Source organism: Anastrepha ludens, chromosome 2 (assembly GCF_028408465.1).
Source record: "Anastrepha ludens isolate Willacy chromosome 2, idAnaLude1.1, whole genome shotgun sequence".
Taxonomy (NCBI): domain Eukaryota; kingdom Metazoa; phylum Arthropoda; class Insecta; order Diptera; family Tephritidae; genus Anastrepha; species Anastrepha ludens.
The window spans coordinates 101,301,821-101,321,507 of NC_071498.1; the positions used below are offsets into that span (position 1 = coordinate 101,301,821).

General features: G+C 35.2%; 3 protein-coding genes across 8 annotated transcripts; 2 read left to right on the forward strand and 1 right to left on the reverse strand.

Annotated features, from left to right (window-relative positions):
* Positions 1-714: 714 nt before the first annotated feature.
* Positions 715-3,965, reverse strand: LOC128854918 (dnaJ homolog subfamily A member 4). 2 transcript variants are annotated; one of them, XM_054089379.1, is made up of 3 exons: positions 3,811-3,965; positions 1,364-2,544; positions 715-1,295 (listed from the first exon to the last, which is right to left on the reverse strand). In XM_054089379.1, exons 2-3 carry the CDS (start codon positions 2,456-2,458, stop codon positions 1,182-1,184), a joined length of 1,209 nt encoding a protein of 402 aa, XP_053945354.1. In that variant the 5' UTR covers positions 2,459-2,544; positions 3,811-3,965; the 3' UTR covers positions 715-1,181. The 2 variants fall into 2 exon arrangements, with proteins under 2 accessions (XP_053945354.1, XP_053945353.1); XM_054089378.1 differs by having other exon boundaries at positions 3,661-3,965.
* Positions 3,966-6,568: 2,603 nt separating this feature from the next.
* Positions 6,569-7,121, forward strand: LOC128854920 (28S ribosomal protein S21, mitochondrial). Its single transcript, XM_054089385.1, has 2 exons — positions 6,569-6,850; positions 6,921-7,121. Exons 1-2 carry the CDS (start codon positions 6,704-6,706, stop codon positions 7,035-7,037), a joined length of 264 nt encoding a protein of 87 aa, XP_053945360.1. The 5' UTR covers positions 6,569-6,703; the 3' UTR covers positions 7,038-7,121.
* Positions 7,122-7,234: 113 nt separating this feature from the next.
* LOC128854919 (uncharacterized) lies at positions 7,235-19,177 on the forward strand. 5 transcript variants are annotated; one of them, XM_054089382.1, is made up of 11 exons: positions 7,235-7,330; positions 8,549-8,667; positions 9,851-9,909; positions 11,211-11,648; positions 11,824-12,150; positions 15,622-15,750; positions 15,808-15,927; positions 17,314-17,503; positions 17,586-17,683; positions 17,744-17,873; positions 17,938-19,175. In XM_054089382.1, exons 2-11 carry the CDS (start codon positions 8,574-8,576, stop codon positions 18,054-18,056), a joined length of 1,704 nt encoding a protein of 567 aa, XP_053945357.1. In that variant the 5' UTR covers positions 7,235-7,330; positions 8,549-8,573; the 3' UTR covers positions 18,057-19,175. The 5 variants fall into 5 exon arrangements, with proteins under 5 accessions (XP_053945357.1, XP_053945356.1, XP_053945355.1 ...); XM_054089381.1 differs by lacking the exon at positions 7,235-7,330 and adding an exon at positions 7,336-7,373 and having other exon boundaries at positions 17,314-17,494; positions 17,938-19,177; XM_054089380.1 differs by lacking the exon at positions 7,235-7,330 and adding an exon at positions 7,336-7,373 and having other exon boundaries at positions 17,938-19,176.
* Positions 19,178-19,687: the final 510 nt, after the last annotated feature.

Below are 19,687 nucleotides of genomic sequence, written 5' to 3' on the forward strand. Positions count from 1 at the left end.
GGTGGGCGGCCGCGCCACTATGGGCGGTTGCGTGTGCAGAGCTCTACAGCAAGGGGCAACGTAGTCACGTGTCCAATCCGAAAAAGGCACTAGCCATTGTAGGTTTTGCATTTGACTGATGTCAGATTCCGAGGTCCTCTTGCCCGGGTTGGGTTCAGAGATAGTTTACTGGGGCGGTAACGTAGCCACGGGAATGGCTATTTCTAAGTCTTTTGCAATACTTGTTTTCGTACTACGAAATAGTTTTTCTGCCCTTGGACAGGAAGGTATACAGGCAAAATATAAAAATAAATGACTCGATTTCGCCTTTCGGGAATTTGTATGACGGGATCATCATATAACCGAGGGGAGAGTGTTACATGAGTGGATATGTGAAGAGGCGGTTGGTATCATGCAAAGTACCTTCACACACCGAAAATTTAGGACAATTTTCATTAAGTAGGAGCGAAATTAAACTGCTCCAATATCCAGAACGTTTTCCAAGAGAGATCCCTTTTCTGAATACAATGACAAAGCTCCAAGTATATTTCTGTAACAAAAAGTTTCTCATAAAAAACTATCTGTCGTGGAGGCTGCATAAAACTGGGCATCCCTTTGTCCCATTTTTGGAACAATATCAAGACATACAACACAAATTAGAGAAGCTCGCCATTCAAACACCTAACAAATGATATATCGCCAATTATTAATTAATCAATAAAAAGAAAACTACTCTTGAAGTATTATAGTATATTTGCCGTTAAAGTAACCATTTAAATAATTAATTTCTTTTGAATTTCTAATTTGTAGTCTATAGTTAAATAGAATAGCCTTGAAGAATGCGATTTATGTAGTACATTCCGTCGATACTTTCGCAAAAAAGGGCATTCCGAACAATTATATTGCGAGTTGTTCTCACAAAAGTTTATGCGACGCTGGCGAAGTTGTAGTTTAAAAAACCAAAACAACGGCACAACATCATACATATTATCGAACCAACACGAATACGATACAGTGATTGCTCCAGTAAGTATCAGTGAATCCTTTTTATTTCGACGTTATTGTTGTTGCAGGCGAATTGGCTGGTTGATTTGCTCATTAAAATTTATCTAGTTTTGTAGTGTTTTTGCATGTGCACGGCTTGTAGGGTTAGTTAAACGATTAAACATAATTTGTTTGATGGAGATGTTTGTTGTATGCGCTTAACTTGAAGAACATTGTTCTATTCTGGGTCCTTGCTCGTAGCCACGATCATCTTCCTCATATGCCATGCGCTGGTGTTGTTGTTGACGGCGCTGCTTGGGATCGAATTCCTCCTGAAAGATTAATAGAACCATAATCAGAATAAATACGATTTTAAAATAACAGCATTGTAGGCGCTTACCAATTCGACTGTCTCTGCATCAAGTGGTATAGTTACTTCGGGTCTTGGGGGCAAACATTGTTCAAGAGTAGGGATAACTGTCAACGGAATAGTGGAGGGGAAAACAACTTCGAACTGAATGATCAAGCGACCTTTCTCCAGAGGATTCTTATACAGCGGCATACCTTCCTCCATTACACACTTTGTCATTTCCTGTTTGACTACCTCACCGGGTTTTGACCGTATTACAAGATCACGATCATCTAGAGTCTTAATCACGCGTTCAAAACCGCAAAGTGCTTCTACCAACTGAATTGGCATTTTCATCATTAGATCGGTACCAGCATGAACAAATGTCGAATGTTCTTTCTCATCCAATAATATGATAATGTCGCCAGGTTGGGAATCAGGCTCATGGTCACCTTCTCCATTGAATACAATTTTCTGACCATCGCGCATTCCTTTCTCTATATGTACTTCCAATACTTTACGTTCCCTCACAGTTTTTCGACCATTGCACTGCTTACAACGATCTTTTTCAGATATCATCTCTCCAGTACCCATACATTTCCGGCACACTTGCTCGGTATGCTGCACCAGACCAGGGCCAATCTGTTGTACACGAGTTTCTACACCACTACCACGGCATTGCATACATTTCTCAATCGCACCCTTTTTGCCACCTCGACCCTCACATTTATCGCAAATCACATTCTTCTGAAGAGCCAATTTTCGTGTGGCACCATTGTACAATTCTTCTAGCTGAACTGACATCTGATGGACAACATCCTTACCACGGCGTTCACGTCGTCGGCCACCACCGCCAAAACCAGGCCCAAAGAACTTCTCAAAGAAGTCCATAGGACTGCGGAAGTCACCTGAGTCAGCACCGCCTTTTTTGATCGCCGCTTCGCCTCCCTCATCGTAGATCTGTCGTTTCTCGCGATCTGATAGCACTTCATAAGCCTGTGAAATTGCTTTGAAACGCTCACCCTCATTTGGGTTCTTGTCAGGATGATATTTTAACGCTAACTTTCTGTATGCCTTCTTTAACTCATCACCAGTCGCGTCAGGCTTCACACCCAACAGGTCATAATAACCAGTTTCTTTAACCATTATTCTCGTGATTCTTTATTGCCTATGAATCGAATCAACAGTAGATTCACAGCTGCTCCAAAGAAAAACAAACGAAAATGTACGACCTGAAAAGTGTAGAGAAATACACGAAGTGAGCAATATATATTATGTATAGAAAAAAAAAGAACGAAAAATCAAGTTTTTCTGGAAATTCCTCTGATTTATATTAGTATTAAAAAAATTTGTACTTCAATATTTCTATTTATGAATAGATATTGACATAAAAATCCAATGTTGCAGTTCTTGTAAATTACTGTACTATAACATATACAAACCACCAAAATCTAGATATTGTGAAAAGTGCATTTCTCCCTACACCGTTGCAACAATAAATCCTTTTTAGCCGTCTTGAAATTGTAGATTGCACTAAAACCCCTCATATTTGTATCATAGCTATTCCAAATAAATACTAAGACCTCATACTTCATATTTACTACTTATTCATGGGTTAACGACTGCTTATTTTCAATACAAATTTCTTTTAATTTCTGCCTGACAATACTTTGCGGGTAGACATCATCACTCCATTTTGTTTTTTTGTTTTTACCAGGTAGACAAAAATGTATTCCTACACACCTACGCCAAGATATTTTCCAAATAATAGACGAACTTTGCAAATATTTGCTGTTACGAAATATCGAGAAAGTATGTGCCTAACTACAAACTGCTTTTTATGTTAAAGAGAAAAATGCACATAAAAGTAACGAGTAGAATAGGAACAACCACATTCAGCAAAACTACACGAACAAAGCCAAACGACGGATTACGAGCATACTTCCGATTGTTGCAGTAATATCGATTTTTCTTCGACACCGCCTCCGTCTACCATTAGCTTTTCTTTGCCAAATTTCATTCGCTTACCCGTTACTATTTGCAAGTTTTTTCAGCTATTAAAAAAATTTCATAATACAAAGTTCAATACGTTTAACTTTCGAACTATTGACCTGACGCCATGTTGGGCCCTGTATGTATGTGGATGATTTTATTATACCAAGTAATGCCACTCCATCCATTTTCTTTTACACTAGTCGTACGTATACAGTGAAAATTACATTCTACATTTACAATCTACATTTTTCATGTTAAATTGGCCCTTGAATTACTTTCAATACCATGCGTTTGTCTATTTTCTTCATATCTTAAGTACGCAGTAGCAGCAGACATTTTCTATTCTTAATTACCTTTCCTCCTAGAGTAGTGAGCTTAAGAACAAATTGCCTTCACAAATTGTAAATATAATGCTTTAATCTCTTGTTTCGCAGCTGTTCTTCTAATAAATAATATACCAGCAACTCCAGAATAATTTACACAATATTTTTCTTAAAACTCACAATAGAAACGTGGTTACACTGCGATCAAGATAAACCACCGACGAGAAGAAACTTCACTCGAATGCTCGAATGTGATTTGGATTTTCAACTGAGAAAATGTGGAAGACCGAACCCACCAATTCCCGAACAGAGTGAACAAATCAACACACAACCAACAATGACTGACGCATGAATCTTCTAGAATAGAAACGTGTGTGACGATAATGCAGTGCTCTTTCGATTACTATTTACCGTGTTTCATGAACTTAACTTAACTTTCGTACCGGTACTTCTTTCGGTATCTTGCGGTATGACACATAGTTTTGATCATTTATTTCTATGCAAATATAATATATGACGCATAAAAATCAAATATATTCTTGTCGAATAGCACACATTTTTAATTTTGAAATATCCATGAATGAATTTGTTAATTTTTAAATTTATTTCATTAAGGTATTTTACATATATATGCCTTATATTAGTAATTTTAGACCTTACATATGCTGACGATTGTTCGATAATAGCGTCCGGAAATGGCATCGTTGATTTGCGTTCCAAAGTGAAAGTTTCTCTCGCCAGCCTTTCTCGCCTTTTCAGTGCGAGAAATCTGAAGCTTTCCCCCACAAAATCTACTTGATCCTCTTTACCACTTCAACGAAGGAGGTCAAACTACAGCTAAAGGTGAAAGTGGATGCACCCATGTCAAACGTTAACAACCCCAAGATTTTGGGTGTCGTCTTTGACAGTTTGCTCTCCTTTTCAGTGCATGCAACCATAATTGCCACTAAAGTCCAAAACTTCAACAAGATCTTCAAACCTCTAGCACTTGTGGAAAATACAAAGATATGTTGCTGGCAACATTTGAAGCAACTGCCTGGCCGGTACTGAATTCTGCTGTGCCCGTCTGGTCGGCTGGCACGATCTGGATATTGTAGAATCCACCCCAACATATTCAATATATGTCCGGCATCTGAAAGTACACCGATACTAGGACACGATACTAACCACCAATTCGCGTGCCCTCTCAAACCTACTCACTATTATCTTTTCCTGGGTATGCCGGTAACTCAACTTATAAGAATTTGTTTCGGTAAATTTTTTGACAATGTTAAAGTCAGCTGATTACCTTTCACGATTTACACGCATTTAAATCAGATTGTTAACAAAATATAAACACTTTATCATACAAACCCCCACAACGAGAAAAACATTAACTGTGCTAATAATTTATGAATTCACCTTAAATTTATATTTAAAAATTAATTCTCTTAGAATATGTTTTAAGCTTAGCTGCCGCTATATTTTGTTGGGCTTAAAAAGTTTTCTAATCTCTTCCGAAGAAATTAAAAGTTGAAAAAATATATTACAAATACATTTAAAATAATTATTTATTTATTTAACGAAACTGATGATGAAAGCGTAAATTTTCAATACGAACCCTCTAAAAAAGGGAGAATGATGTAACCGACAGCAAGCAAATGCCATCTGAAAATAGGGCGTAATAGAAAATGGGGAGTGAGATACCAAGCTGAGATAAGTTTGAAATTACAAACTCAAATCATTAGTTTCCTTGAAGTCAAATTGAACCCGAACTGCTTTTATTCCCATAGTTTAAATGTATTATTGTTATAAATAAATTTTTAATTCAATTTAATGATTTGTTCCCTCTCGGCATCTATTCACATATAGAAATTCGGTTTCTTAAATTTTTGCTGTTGGTTTGTCTGGCACCCACAGATCGGAACCATACTTTACAATTATTTAATTTAATTTATTGTTCCTATCGGTACATTGTGGCTGTATAATTGTTAATTTATAACTAAACATCACTAAGTATAGCATTGCGATTTCGTTTCTTGTCGGTAAGGCAGTGTAAATGTATCGGTTTTCATTATTTATATGAAATTGTTGTTGTAGCTGAGATAACCCCACATCTCGATTTACAATAAGCTATCGCATGTGAACTGTCAATTTTATATCGTGCGGAAAAATTATCGATATTTTAACGTGAGCATTTCATCGCATAACTTTTCATTCGAAACAAACTGTACAATGCACCTCTTTCCTTTTCGAGCAAAAGAAAATAGTTTATTTCTGCCTTTATGCGCTAAAAATGTTGAATACATATCCTAATGAAATTAAAAGAAGCACATCGCTTTTGAATTCCTATTTTAATTTTGTAATTTTTCCACTACGAATATTTCGTATACATGAAAATATGCTGTGAAAACGCCACAGTCCCAGTTCAATTGCAGCGACAAATTATACATTTTACGGGGAACCAACATTTTCACATACATTATTAATTATAAAACTTGGGTTTTGCTTGCTGGGTTTACAATTGATTTATAAAATTTTCTTCAACGATATTTCAGTGCAATTTGCTTACGTTCACTCAAAAACGGAATTTTTACGATATTCCTGAGGGCTATATAGGAACCCTAGGATGTTTTGACTTTCATTGTTAGAATAGTCCGTCCTTGCATTTTCCGATGAGGATAGTGGGTGGTTACACGCTCCCTCCACTTTTACTCACCATCCATACATAGTAAAGGAAAGTCTATACCTTATTTTTAAAAGTTTTTATTTATTTTTTTAAAATCCTGGTCTGTTATTTGCAAACCTTGAAAATTATCGGCTCGTTTTCCTACCAGCATATATAAAATTTGTCGAAATTGAACCGAATTTTGCTCTCAAAATTTAATGTTCGCTCGTTCTCTAAACATTTGTTTTAAACTTAGCGACACCTGGTCGTCAAGTTTTGTTCACGACAGGGGATGAAAATAAATCAGCTGTTGGTATCGCAATTGCCGCAAATAATTTTGTGAATGTGATGTAAACGAAGTTATTAAAGTTACAGAATTTGTTATAAAATAGATTTATTTGACCATTAGAAAATAAACATAGTAGGATGAGGCATGTACAATTCATGGCGCGCACCGTGATGGTGCAAAAAAATAATGTGGAGGAAGCATGCCGCCTACTAAATCGCATTTTGGGTAAAGAGGAAATATTCGATCAGTTCCGAAGAACACGCTTCTATGAGAAACCATTTCAGGTTAATATCATTCAAATCGCACTAAAACAAAAGGGATATTTGTAAATAAAACATTGACTTTCTCTTGTAGGTACGACGACGTGTAAACTTTGAGAAATGCAAAGCAATCTACAACGAAGATATGAATCGCAAAATACAGTTTGTGCTCCGTAAGAATCGCACAGAGCCATTCCCAGGATGTAGTTAATTTACGATTGTTAATAGTAAACTACCATATGGTCAAATAATAATATTAATAAAACAAATGTACTGTCAAAACAAAGAAACTATATTCAATAGAGATAATGCATGAGTTTTGTTTTTGTAAGATTCGCCTTGGTTTTTTGGCAAATGTGCAATTGAAGCTTCAAAGCTTTCTGTAGTGGTTTGAAAGCTCAATGGAAAGCGGTTAACAGGGAAATCTATTTAGGGTAAGGATGATGGCAACCAAAGTGTTTTTTACTTTCAAGCAGAGCGGACGTGTTGACATAAGTTTAAGTGGTATGTAATTGATTGGCGAAATGAAGCAAGTAACCAAAAAATGGTAACAAGAATTCCGTATAGTGTTTGAAAAATCTAAAAGAAATATACATCATTGTAATAAAATATGTAAATCCTGGGTGCACGAGTAAATACAAGTGTGTAGGAAGCTATGATATGTCTAGGAATAGTGAATGTGCAATTTGAAACTACCGTTTAAGAAGATATTTACCTTTTTTTATTTCTACACATTTTGAAATAATCTTTATGACTTGTTTGTTATAAGGGATCAACGACAAAGTCGCCTTGAACTTTTACAGGTGACCTGGAAAGCAAGAATGTTGTTGAATACGTACATTCCGAGAAATTTAAAGCGGAAGTGATATTCTGCCTATACAATTTATGGCTTACGTTATATGTTATACTGTTATTTTTAAGAGTATTTTTTTCAAGGGCGTTGTGACACCCATATACTTATTTAACCAGAACTATGATATTTATAAAGTGTATAATAAAAACAATTATGTACTGTAATGGTCAGCTTATGCAAATTATTTTAGTGGTGGATTAAACCACCTTCCGCCAATCATAGTCTATGCCTCCCATGCTTTCAATTGCGAAATGAGCCGCATTATTGGGCTTTGGCTGCCTATAATACATTATTGCATGCCCCGTCCGTGTCACGTTGTTGGCACTGTTCTTCCTTAGCTTTACATTTTTGTATATTTGTTTTTGTTGTGGAATATCGATTTGTTGGTGTTTTCATGCTATTTTTAGAAACGCGAGCGCATAATATGTTGTAAGAATGGGTGCTCGTGTACCGAGCGATGTATGTAGGTATGTGTGTAGATGTGTAAGTGTGAATGGATTAAGTTGTGAATAACTACTGCGCTTTATCAGTCGATGACGGTCATTGTATCCTTTAAATGTTGTTTATTACCAGGATTAAATATGATTTTATTATAAAGCCACTACAAGTCACCGCTGAAGCTTTAACTAATACAAGTTTATAAATGAAGTGAAATAAAGCTGAATTGATTGCCGCAATAAGTATTTATAAGTACAAATTATTTGCAAGGAAGCGTGATTAAAGGGAATCGATATTCCTTAAACATAACATTTGCTAGTTTGATACGTAGGTTTTATAAAGTATTTGGCTTGTTATGGGCTCATTTAGTTAATCGAACTTAATAACTAAAAAGCCAAATAATTGTACTTTCGGGTTTTGATTTATTCTAGGTCAAACGCCACAAAAAAGACTAAAATGCTTTTGCATCGACTGCACACAGTGATTTGGTTACTTAGCGGAGTCATTGGACTTTATGCATATCCAACCATAAATTTACCACTTTTATTCGGTAAGTCGCATGTAAATATTAAATATGGCATATAAACTAATATACATATCTATATAAATTGTACTTACATACTTATGTATATATGTATATGTAAAAAATTCACGGCGATATCTATCCATACAATCGGATGAAAACATGTTTAACTTTTACTTAGAGAGGCATCGTAAATTGAAAACTGTGAAAAGGTTTTTCTCAACATTTTGGTTTTTTGGATTTTGATACTATTGAAGTAAATGGGCGATATGTATATCCAAATGCTTAGAATGATGAGTGGAGTCGATTTAGCAGCCCGCACGTTCGAACGCACGATAACTCGAGCAAAAATTTATATATTTCAACCAAACCACCTGGTGCACATATTATTCTTTGTCCGAGACAAAATGGTATTGAAAATATCGGGCGAAATCGCGAACCACCAATATGACGGTAATTTTCCAAAAAGAAAAAAACTGATAACAAAATTACTCAAATTCGTAAAAGTGATGATCCCAAACAAGAAATACGACACAAGTAACATTTTGTAAAATGGACGGTGCCATAACCACTTTTGGGTAAATGTGTTGGAGAATGGGTTAATAAAACCCACCAAAATTTGGTATTGCTGCCCACCTCATTTAGATCCGATCCGAAATATTACTGAGGTCGGAGGAAAACCTCGCATACTTTTGACATATTCGGATTAAATTTTCATTCGTCCGCCTGCTTTTGCAAGCTATAACTTTCATTGTCAATGAGTTTGTTTGACTCAAAAATAAATTCCAAACCAAATTTTACTAAAGTGTGGGTGGGTATACACAGTTTGGTCGAGATCGAATATAGCACTTCCTTGTTTGTTAAGTTGGCCACAAACAGGGCACAATTCCCAGGGATTTGTGCCTAGTCCGTACCACACACTTCGCCATACATGATGGATTTTCTTCTAAGTGCAACAAATCGCTTGGAATTGTAACCTGTTTGTGGCCAGCTTTAGTAATACCTGCCTCTAAGCTTCGTCTAATACTTACATATGTATGTATGTATCTATGTATATAGTTTTGTTAGTAGAATACGTTAGCGAGTAACTCAATTATTTCTTAAGTCGACTTAGGCGGTTACTGCTTGTGACCACAAATCAGCGGTGAACTTATATACATACATACACATGTACATAAAAGTGAATTGATATAACTTTTTTCTCCCACAGGCCCTTCTGTACATGGTGAGAATACATACAGATTCAAAAAGAGTGGCTTAGAGATTCATGTGAGTTCTTGAATTAATTTTGCATTAAATGTAGAAGTATAGCATTACTTAACAGGGGAAGAAAATAAATGACTAAAAAATCTAACAAAAACCAAAAAAAAAAATTTATATGTGTATAAGCAAATCGATGGTACGTTTCTTATTATTTATTTCAATGCTTTTTCAAGGTAGTAAAAAATTAATTATTAAATTTTGTTTTTGAATAACTTTTTTAACAAATAAGAAAAACATGATTATGAGTTTGTTACGCTGTCTTGTTCACAAGCTTCAAATATGATTGGCGTAAGATGCCATTTGCAAAAATTACCCTTACTTTTCATAGCAATGCAATAATTTTTTTGTAAAATTTTTTTTAGAAGTTATTACATCAAAATCCCTTAAAAACTCGATTTGGTAAAAATATGAGTTAGGATCTTTTGTATTAAGGTTATATATTCGATATGTATGCACACCTTCAAATATTTAAGTCTTATGTGTATGTACGTATACTATATATTTCTCTATAACATTTCCGTTATACCCCTAGTGACCTATTCATGTATATGCACATACAGTACGTTCTCGGTTATTGCAACATAATGAAAACTAGGGCTCTTGCAAATAATGAGTACCGAACGAAACTCCTGCAGCTAATGTAATAATACACATCAGTAGACACATAAAAGCCTCCTACACGATTATATATACTTATACATACTATATATATAAGTATAATTGGCGTTTTCATCCTTTTTGAATGTTTGGCCCCCATCCTATTTGTGACGTGCGTTTTGAGGTTTATGCCACCTCCGAACGGCAGATGGTTTTTTATGAGCAACTTTTTTATGACAGAAATACACTCGGAGGTTTGCCATTGCCTGCCGAAAAGGGCGACCGCTAATAGAAAAGGTTTGTCTATCATTTAGTGTTTCATGTCAGGGGTTTCGAACCAGTGCACTTCCGAATGATACTCATGCACCACCCTATTCGGTTACGGTGGCCGCTCTTGCACGATTAGCTCACTAATAAACACTTCTCATGAAAACCGCCATTCGAAAGTAGCATAAAATAACGGTTCTAAAATACCAAAAATTGACGTTGAATTTTCCACTAAAACGCAAAAAATATGGAGTTATTTAGCTGGTTCATCGTTTTATGATGTGCGCTACTAAAGGTTTCAATGAAGTTATTTGTAGAGTTGCAATTAATTAGGGTGTGCCTAAATCGAGTGTTGCAATAAATTATGACGTACTGTAAAAGCTTATTTGGTAGTCTAATTGATCTCAATTCTATTAACATTTTTCTGGCCTCTATGTCTTAAGTCCGACACCGATGTTGTTGAATTGGAGAATTTAAAAGGGCATTATGACAATGAAAATGCAGAAGTTACAGAGCAAAAACCAACATACCCAGATCAAACCTTCGAGCCATACAACGTCGATAAAACCGTTAATGCTGAGCCACTAAGTGAGTCGCAAGAATTGGAGCATCAATTAGAACAAATGCCTGCGATTACTACGAAACTGGAGAAAAGCACAACAACGGAGTTACCGCTAGTTCCGGTAGTTCCTGATACTCGAGGTGAGCAGCAATCACCGGTTGAGGGTAGCGGAATGCATCGTCCACCCACCCTACAACATGACAATGGCGGCAAAGCTCTAGCAGAGGCTGGCGGCTCCACTTCAGGTCAACAGCAAACTGCAGAAAGTGGTACCGCTATAACCGCTGGTGGCAATCCGCCTGCACCGTCTGCCATTAAGGTAAGTTTTATATCATTGAATTATTGTCATCATTATAATTTTCAAACAAAAGCAAGAAATGCAAATTCTGCAAATAAATATCCTACAAATATCTTGATATTATATGTTACTATGCATTTTGTGTATGTGTACATATATACATAATTGTATCTATGTATGTGTGTGTACTATACAGCCTTTTTATGGTGCCGCACGGTTGGCATTTGGTCAAAATCCGGAAGTGCTTCCAACCACCACAACTACATCTACAAAAATGACAACGTCCGCCACTTCTACTTCCACTAGTACTACAACAACAACGACAACCACTGAAGCACCCATCCAAAGCAACAGCGATGGCAAAAGTACAACTGCTGTTGAATCAGACACACTTCCGGTCGACGTCGAAACTGTCGGTTTGAATGGGAAAGAAATTATGGGAACGAATCCGTCCGCTAAGTTAACTGAACAAATCAAATCAACAGCCCAACGTCGCTCGGTGACCTTAATGCCACCACAACAGGTTCTTATAATGAAACGTAGTTCAGTTCGGTCTTAAGCAAAAGTGGCACAGTTTGCGCCTCACACATAGACATCGCATTCAATTACATCCCTGCAGTGAAATCCATTGGTTCAAATTTGGTGTCTGCATAGTAAATTTGCATTTCATAAAAGCAAAAACAAACAAAAAAAAGGTGAACTTTAGTCGACGATTCCCTAGGGAGTCTAGCTCGCTTGTTGTATCTTTATCTCCGATAGTTCAGAACTAATACCAGTTTCCGGATGTATAATAATATAATACTATAACTAATTTTGATAATTTCTTAGTAGTAATTTTCGACAAACCCGCTGACTTTACGGTTGAATTAGTATATTATATAAAACAAGTAAACAATGGTAAATTCAGTCCGAACCGAACTTTATACGCAAACGCGCATTTTACTAGAATTATAGTAATTTGGGCTGACTGTTCATTTTTGAAATCAAACAAACTGAGAGTCAATGGGAGTTATAGCTTATAACATCAGATGGACGGATAGAAATTGAGTCTTAACGTAGAAAAAGTGGGCGTGGTTTTAGCCCGATCTCAATTACATATAACTATGTCCGATCTAAATGAGATGGGGAGCAATATGTGCACCAAATTTGGGCGAGTTTTATTAAGTCGTTATCGAGATATACGCACCTACCCGCCCAATTTTCAAAATTTTATTTACTTGCCACAATTTTTTTTGGATTCATGATTTGTAATTGAGTAATTTTGCTTCATTTATATCAGAGATATCACTTTTTATTTTTGAAAATTACCATTATATGGCAGGTGGGCATGGACATTGAACTATATCGCCCATTTCTAATACCAAACTCCTTGTGTACCAAGTTTCTTTGAAATAAATATATTAATTTTTCCTCGAGTTAACGTGCGTACGAAAGGACATAGGGACATGGCTAAATCGATTCATCTCATCATTCTGAGCATTTTGGTAGACATATGTCTATATCTAGCTCGATTCACATCCAATCGTTATATGAATAAAATTATATTACCCTTAGGCACAAATATGTAGGCATAAAAATAGATTTATAAAAATAAAAGTCAGTACAAAACCATTTACTAAAAAAATACTCGACGTTGAATTGAATCAGTAATTAAGTATTAAATAAAACATAAAATAAAAGTGTAAATTGTAAATAATTAATAAATTATTATTTAAAATTTGATCAAGTAAAATCAAATCTACCAAATCTAAAATGAAATCTACTCAGCAGTAGCCGCAAGGCTTGCAGCCATTTCACCACATCACTGGTTTCACTGCTGGGATGGTGTACATTCAGTCTCTTTTATGCAAATATCGTAAGTCCATTGCAAATAACTGATTGGTCACAACCCACATAAATTTTATTAATACATTAATATGCACATATACATACATATATGTAAAACTTAAACTGTCATACACACAAATTATCCTTGGAATAGTTGGCAGCTTCATAAGTAGATACAAGTTATCAATTGGCAACTGCTCAATAAAAGGAGGAAACAAAAGAACCGGCCAATAAGTAGTTTTAATGCAATTTTTCAAAAGATGAAACTTAAAAGCAAAATATCTACATATGTATGTATGTACATGGATAAGTCCCACATAAATTTACTTTTGTTGGCCTTATACGAGTATAAGGGTGTATGTATTTGTGTATGGGCTAGTGCTTTGTTCATAATGCACAGGCGGAAGCAAAAGCTCTTTATGCGGAAATGTTTCTTTAAGTGAACATAAATTGATGGATTTTTCTCAAATTTTAGCTACATATGCACATATGTACATATAGAAAGAGGAATAATACGTATTCGAGACACTTAAAGAAAAGTTGAGAAGTTGGAAATATAAGAATGCAGGTTATACATACATATTGGATTGGAATAAACCTATTGTTTTTTAGAGGTAACTCGGTGACGAAGCAAGCGTATTGTGGTAGAGAGAAAAGCTTCCACAAGTATCCCTTTTCGTATCTCAAATTCATTGGGAATTCTTAATAAATCTAATCAACCTTTTTAACGAAATTTGACCCAAACTTTCCCTCTCCTCAGAGAAGTAGTCGTATAGAAAGGTTAAACACATTCTTCTAAGTGCCTTCTGACTAATTTCTCCTCATTTGCATAGTTCCTGCATATATTTTTGTAAGAAGCTTCGAGCCTGGTTTTTTATGGCCCTGTTTGTATTCCCGTGTTCGTATTCACCTTTGAAAACCTTCGGAAGTTTATTGTTTTTTATTCATCGACTGTTGTCCGGCGTGAATGTGATAATATATGCATATAATTATCCAGATTATTTCAACGTTTCTTGGTTACTGTTCATGAAAGCCAGATGTGCCTATTTATTTGAAGTCCATGCATGAAGTCCGATCGTAGATCATTGCCCAGGGCACCATTATATCCTATAGAAGGGTATTAAGTTGTTGCAGTAGTTGCAGGGATGTTTGAGACTCTTACACCGAATTCGAGTTAGACGAAATCGACGCTACAGTTTTGATCAAAACTTGAATCTTTACAACAAATTCGTTTGGAAAAGAAGAAGAAATAACATGCTCATAACTCATATTGAGGTTTCAATCATATACATAGCCGTTCGTCTGAAACCACCATATTTTTGTGGAAGTAGTATTGCTGGCCGATGAGCAGTGAGGATTGTAATATTGCCATGGATAGCGATGATATTAACGTGAATGTGTAACTTATAAGGACATTTAACGAAGGAAGTTGCAATTGTTTTTTCTTCAAACCGCTTTCTGTTCAAAATAGTGGCATGTCCATTAGCCGGACTCTGTTTACCACCTTAGGTATGTTAGCAATTACTAATGAACTTTTAAAAGCTTTAATAGTCTGAATGCGTATCAGAAGAAATTTCTTAGTTTCAAAAAGTAGGGATGAAAATGCATATAATATAAATATAATAGTATAGGAATGAAATTGCATGGCGATTTCCTCCCCTTGTTTCAACGATTTGTAGGTATGAATATATTTCATGGAGGTGTACGTAAATAGGACACCAGGCTCGTGTTATTTAAAACTGGTACAGCTTTTCTTCAGAGGGTTTCTGAAATCGCACATCTGCGTATTAGCCGCAATTGACCGATGCTCAAAGTCAACACAACCCAGTCCATTGATAAAATTTAGCTGGATCTATGCAGTAGAATCATTGAGAATTGTAACTCTCGGCTCCATGCGATAATGCGAAACCGTAACCAGTAAATTGAACGATATTATATTGCATACATAGTGGCTTACATGAGCCTTTTATATATAAAAAAAAAACGTTAAAACTTTACACACAGCCTTTTTTATTCCATTTCGACCCGCCTCATTCTCATTCTCATTGCGCTTCGTTAGAATGCCTATAGCCATTCATATAAACATTCATGCTAGGAATATTATATCCTACTTCGTACGATCGCATTTATTCCATATTCATGGTTTGTAATATTATATTTTCAATAGACTGTCGGAGATCTTCTCAAGCGTCACAATGGACAAATATCACCACTGGACATGGCACAGTACGTGTTTTGGACTGGGGATGAGGCGGGTGTTGCACGCGCCGTTGAAGAGCTTATCGATCGAGGAGTGGTAAGTTTGTATGAAAATTTAATATTTGTAAATATTTCCGATTGGTTTGCTCAATAGATTTCGCGCGAAAACGCGTTGGCATTTCTACGAGAGGTACGTGTTGGCATTGAGTACCTACAACAATCTTATACAAATCGTATCTTCCCCGAAGCTGGTTTGAATATCAACATAGACAAGGTAAAGGGACATGTGTATATTTTTTATTTTTTCTACACTTATTCGTATTTAAAAAAAAAATTGTTTATTTCTTTGAAAATCGATTGATTGTTCGATGACGCTATAATGTCTATTGCATGTATGAGACATATTAGAAAACATCACTGAGAAGGTCGATGAGCATATTTGAGCATAATTTTAGTTTACAATTGTTTTTTATTAATTTTGACGAATTCTGGTTTTTGTGATGAGCGACCAACATTGGATCATCGACTATTTTTGGTTTATTTGGAAATTTGGATTAAAACCGCTTAGAAATAATTAAGATAATAAGAATTGACTCTACATTTGAGTTCGTCCTCCTATTTGTGGTGCGCGATTCCACAAATAGAGGGACCAACAGTTTTATACCGCCTCCGAAAGGCAGATTACTGATTCTTCATGGCCGAATTTCACTCGGGGGTTTGCCATTACCTGTCGAAGAGCGACCGGTATTAGAAAACAAGTTTTCTAGCATTTGGTGCTTTATGCCTGAGGCTTTGAGCCCGAGCTCTGACTTTTTCAGTGTCCACATTCAGTTTATGAAAAAGTTAAAAAAAATGTATTTTTGTGTAATGTAATTTCTTATCACAGTTTTGCTATCTTCGTTAGATGAATGGGCCAGAATTGCAGCTGCTTATCTTTATATGATATGTAAATTATATATTTATGCATTTTGAAAGAAGTTTTAATTTCTAAATCATTATAATTCTTTGTTAACTATTAGTTATGGATCACTTTTGTGAAAATTATTAAGTTGCCTTCCCGAATTGCATCAAAACAATTGTTTCAAGTAGGAATTAAAGCAGAGTCCACTGATTTTTTTGCTCTCGGATTGAAACCTTCCTAAACTCTTTTTTTTTGGGCTACGGTTAGGCCTCACTTATGTACAGGGTGCCCGGTGAATGATATTCTCTCATTATTGGTAGAAAATAATCGTTCAGCTTGCTCCGCATGCTTGACAATTGACACTAAACCGTCATTCTGAGAATGTGTAGTTGCTGTTGATGTTTTAAAACTGGGTTTTATCCTATAATAACAGCAATTTTGCTTACTGACATCTCCATTTAAATGAAAATGGGTATCATCGCTCCAAAAGGTAGTGTTTACCGTACGAAATCGTTTCAACATTGGCTCGCAGAAATGTTTATGCGAGTTGTATTCGTTAGGCTTACGCACTTGCATGATTTGAATGTTGAAGGGGTGAAGTCTAAGATCCTTCTTCAATATTCACGCAAATTTTAAAACCTAATTCTGCCACCGGACACCTTGCATTATGGCAGACGACACTGCGTTTTTTTTAATTCCTAATTTCTTCAACAATGAATTATTTACTTCTTTTACTCATTGGAAACGATTTGATTTCAGAAAATGTTCGATTTTCCGCAAACTAAACCGATAGCACCAACAACTGTCTTGCCAATAAATGAGAAGCCTTTGCTTCCTTATTTACGACTGGATCGTCTTTTGCACGCTAGCAATAAGAATCCAACGAAATCGGTGGAAAATATATCAGTTTGGCATAAATTGCAAGCGCTAAACAATGACGGTAATCAAGGTGAACTGGATTATACAATACTAAATTACATTATCTTTTTTTTTTTAATGCAAAATCCATTGTTTATTTTCCTTAATAACAGACTTAAACGATTATGACGAGACCGGCGAAAGAACTAAAATATCGCAATTTCTGTACAATGAATACACTTTGGAAGATATTTTGTATAAATTGGCAAAGGTATGTTACTTGAATTTATCATTAGTCAAACATTTATCTTCCAATGTCAACGCTTAACAGATTATGTTCGCACAATCTTTGTCTCATGGCTCCGATGAAGCACAGCACGAGCTACAGAAATTAACCGAGTTTTTGGAGCGTGAAGGAAGTCTTGGTGTTATACCAATTGATTTGCAGAAAAAAGTTTTACGTATGCTTACAACGATTATCACCTATATGTATCATAATCATTTACTAATTTAAATTTTTTGCAGACATTTTATTCCGCGCACTTTCCGACACTTTGGCCGAACGTCCTGAATTGTTGTCTGCTGCTAATGTCAATCTTGCAAATCCCTACAATCGTCTTCCTATGCGCATTTTAGAGCCATAAAATGGTTGAAGGAACAAGTGATTCCTGCATAATTGCAAAACTTACATATTTTATTTATTTATTTTCTTAACATAAGTGTTATGAAGACTACCAAATGTCAAGACATCTGCTTAGTCGGCACCCAAATATATCTATATACAATTTTCTTGTATTCGAGCAAAATGCGAATTTGTTCATGAATTGTGCTTTAAATTCAATGAAAAATAATTTTTGCCACAAGTCGTATTTATTTACTTTTTGCTAGTAGCATGAATGAGTTGTATGTATTTTGAACACTGCATAGCAGCATAACCGAATTTATCTATTTATTAGAAAAAAAGATGATATTGTAATAAATAAAATGCATCATTATAAATACAGATGTGCCAGTAAGGGGATAACCGCAAGTAAAAATAAAAATATTGTATTTAAGCACATCACAGTATTGTAAAAATTTATTGGCCGCGCATGTAAAAATGATATTTTGTAGTATTCCTAAAATTGATGCTATGAATACGTACATGCATACTAACACATACAAAATTGTAGCGCATACATTGATTTAAAATCAATTTATAACAAAAATAATTATTGCGAAATTTTATAGTAAAAAGTAGAAATGCTAGTACATATTTTGTTTACCTCTTGTTTGTTAGTTAAACATAATAATTATGCAGAAATACAGCAGAGAACTTCTGAAATATAGAACGTGCTCTCCTAGTCCCTTCCTACGCCAAAATTCATGACAGGCTCCACGACAGTCTCGTTTACGTTAGCGGAACGACCTGGATTTATATCCGGCCGTGAACTTCAGCAACATTCTTTAAAAATTTGTGAGGAATGTTTGTTTTGCTTTTACAACAAAAAAGGAATTCACCACACAAAAAATTAATTAGTTCCAATTTTATTTATTATGTAGGTACATATGTGTATAAGTGTGTATTATGAATTGGACATTACGCTTACAAATAACAATACTGAAAGTCGATAAAGGAAAAATATATATTCTATAGATATCAATAATGCAAATTGATGATTTTAAATAGATAAGCTGAGCTGAGTTATATAATTTAAGTAAGTTGATTATGTACAACATTATTTGAAGTATTTGTTTTATTTGATAAAACATTACATAAATATATATCTACATATATACATACATATATCTAAAGATTTTTCAATGTAATTCTAATGGTTCTAATATGCTACTTGTCGAAAGCGGCAGAGGATTTCTGTTTCCAAACAATATCTGCCCGATATGATAATACGTTATCCTTGGTGTGTAAAAGCTGAGTGCTGGCGCTTGCTTGCTGTACTTGCCCTAACAACTATTAATTCGCACCCCTACGCATTCTTCTCCTATACACACCGTCACAAATTATAAGCAGGACACTATTTTATGTATAAAAATATACCTCATCCTACAACAAAAACCATATAACGCAAAGTTTCAAACTTCGTACACCGGAGTTTTTCGAATTTTTCTAGATAGGCAATTTTATAGCCATTGAATTTTAGTATCACAAACTGCAAGTTTAAAGTAACTAAAAAAATCGTTGATTTTTGATAATAAATTCAATGGGCTATAAAACTGTATACCCCCAAAAATTGTGGTTAAAAGGTTGAAAGTTTTAATGAATTTTGAAAATTTT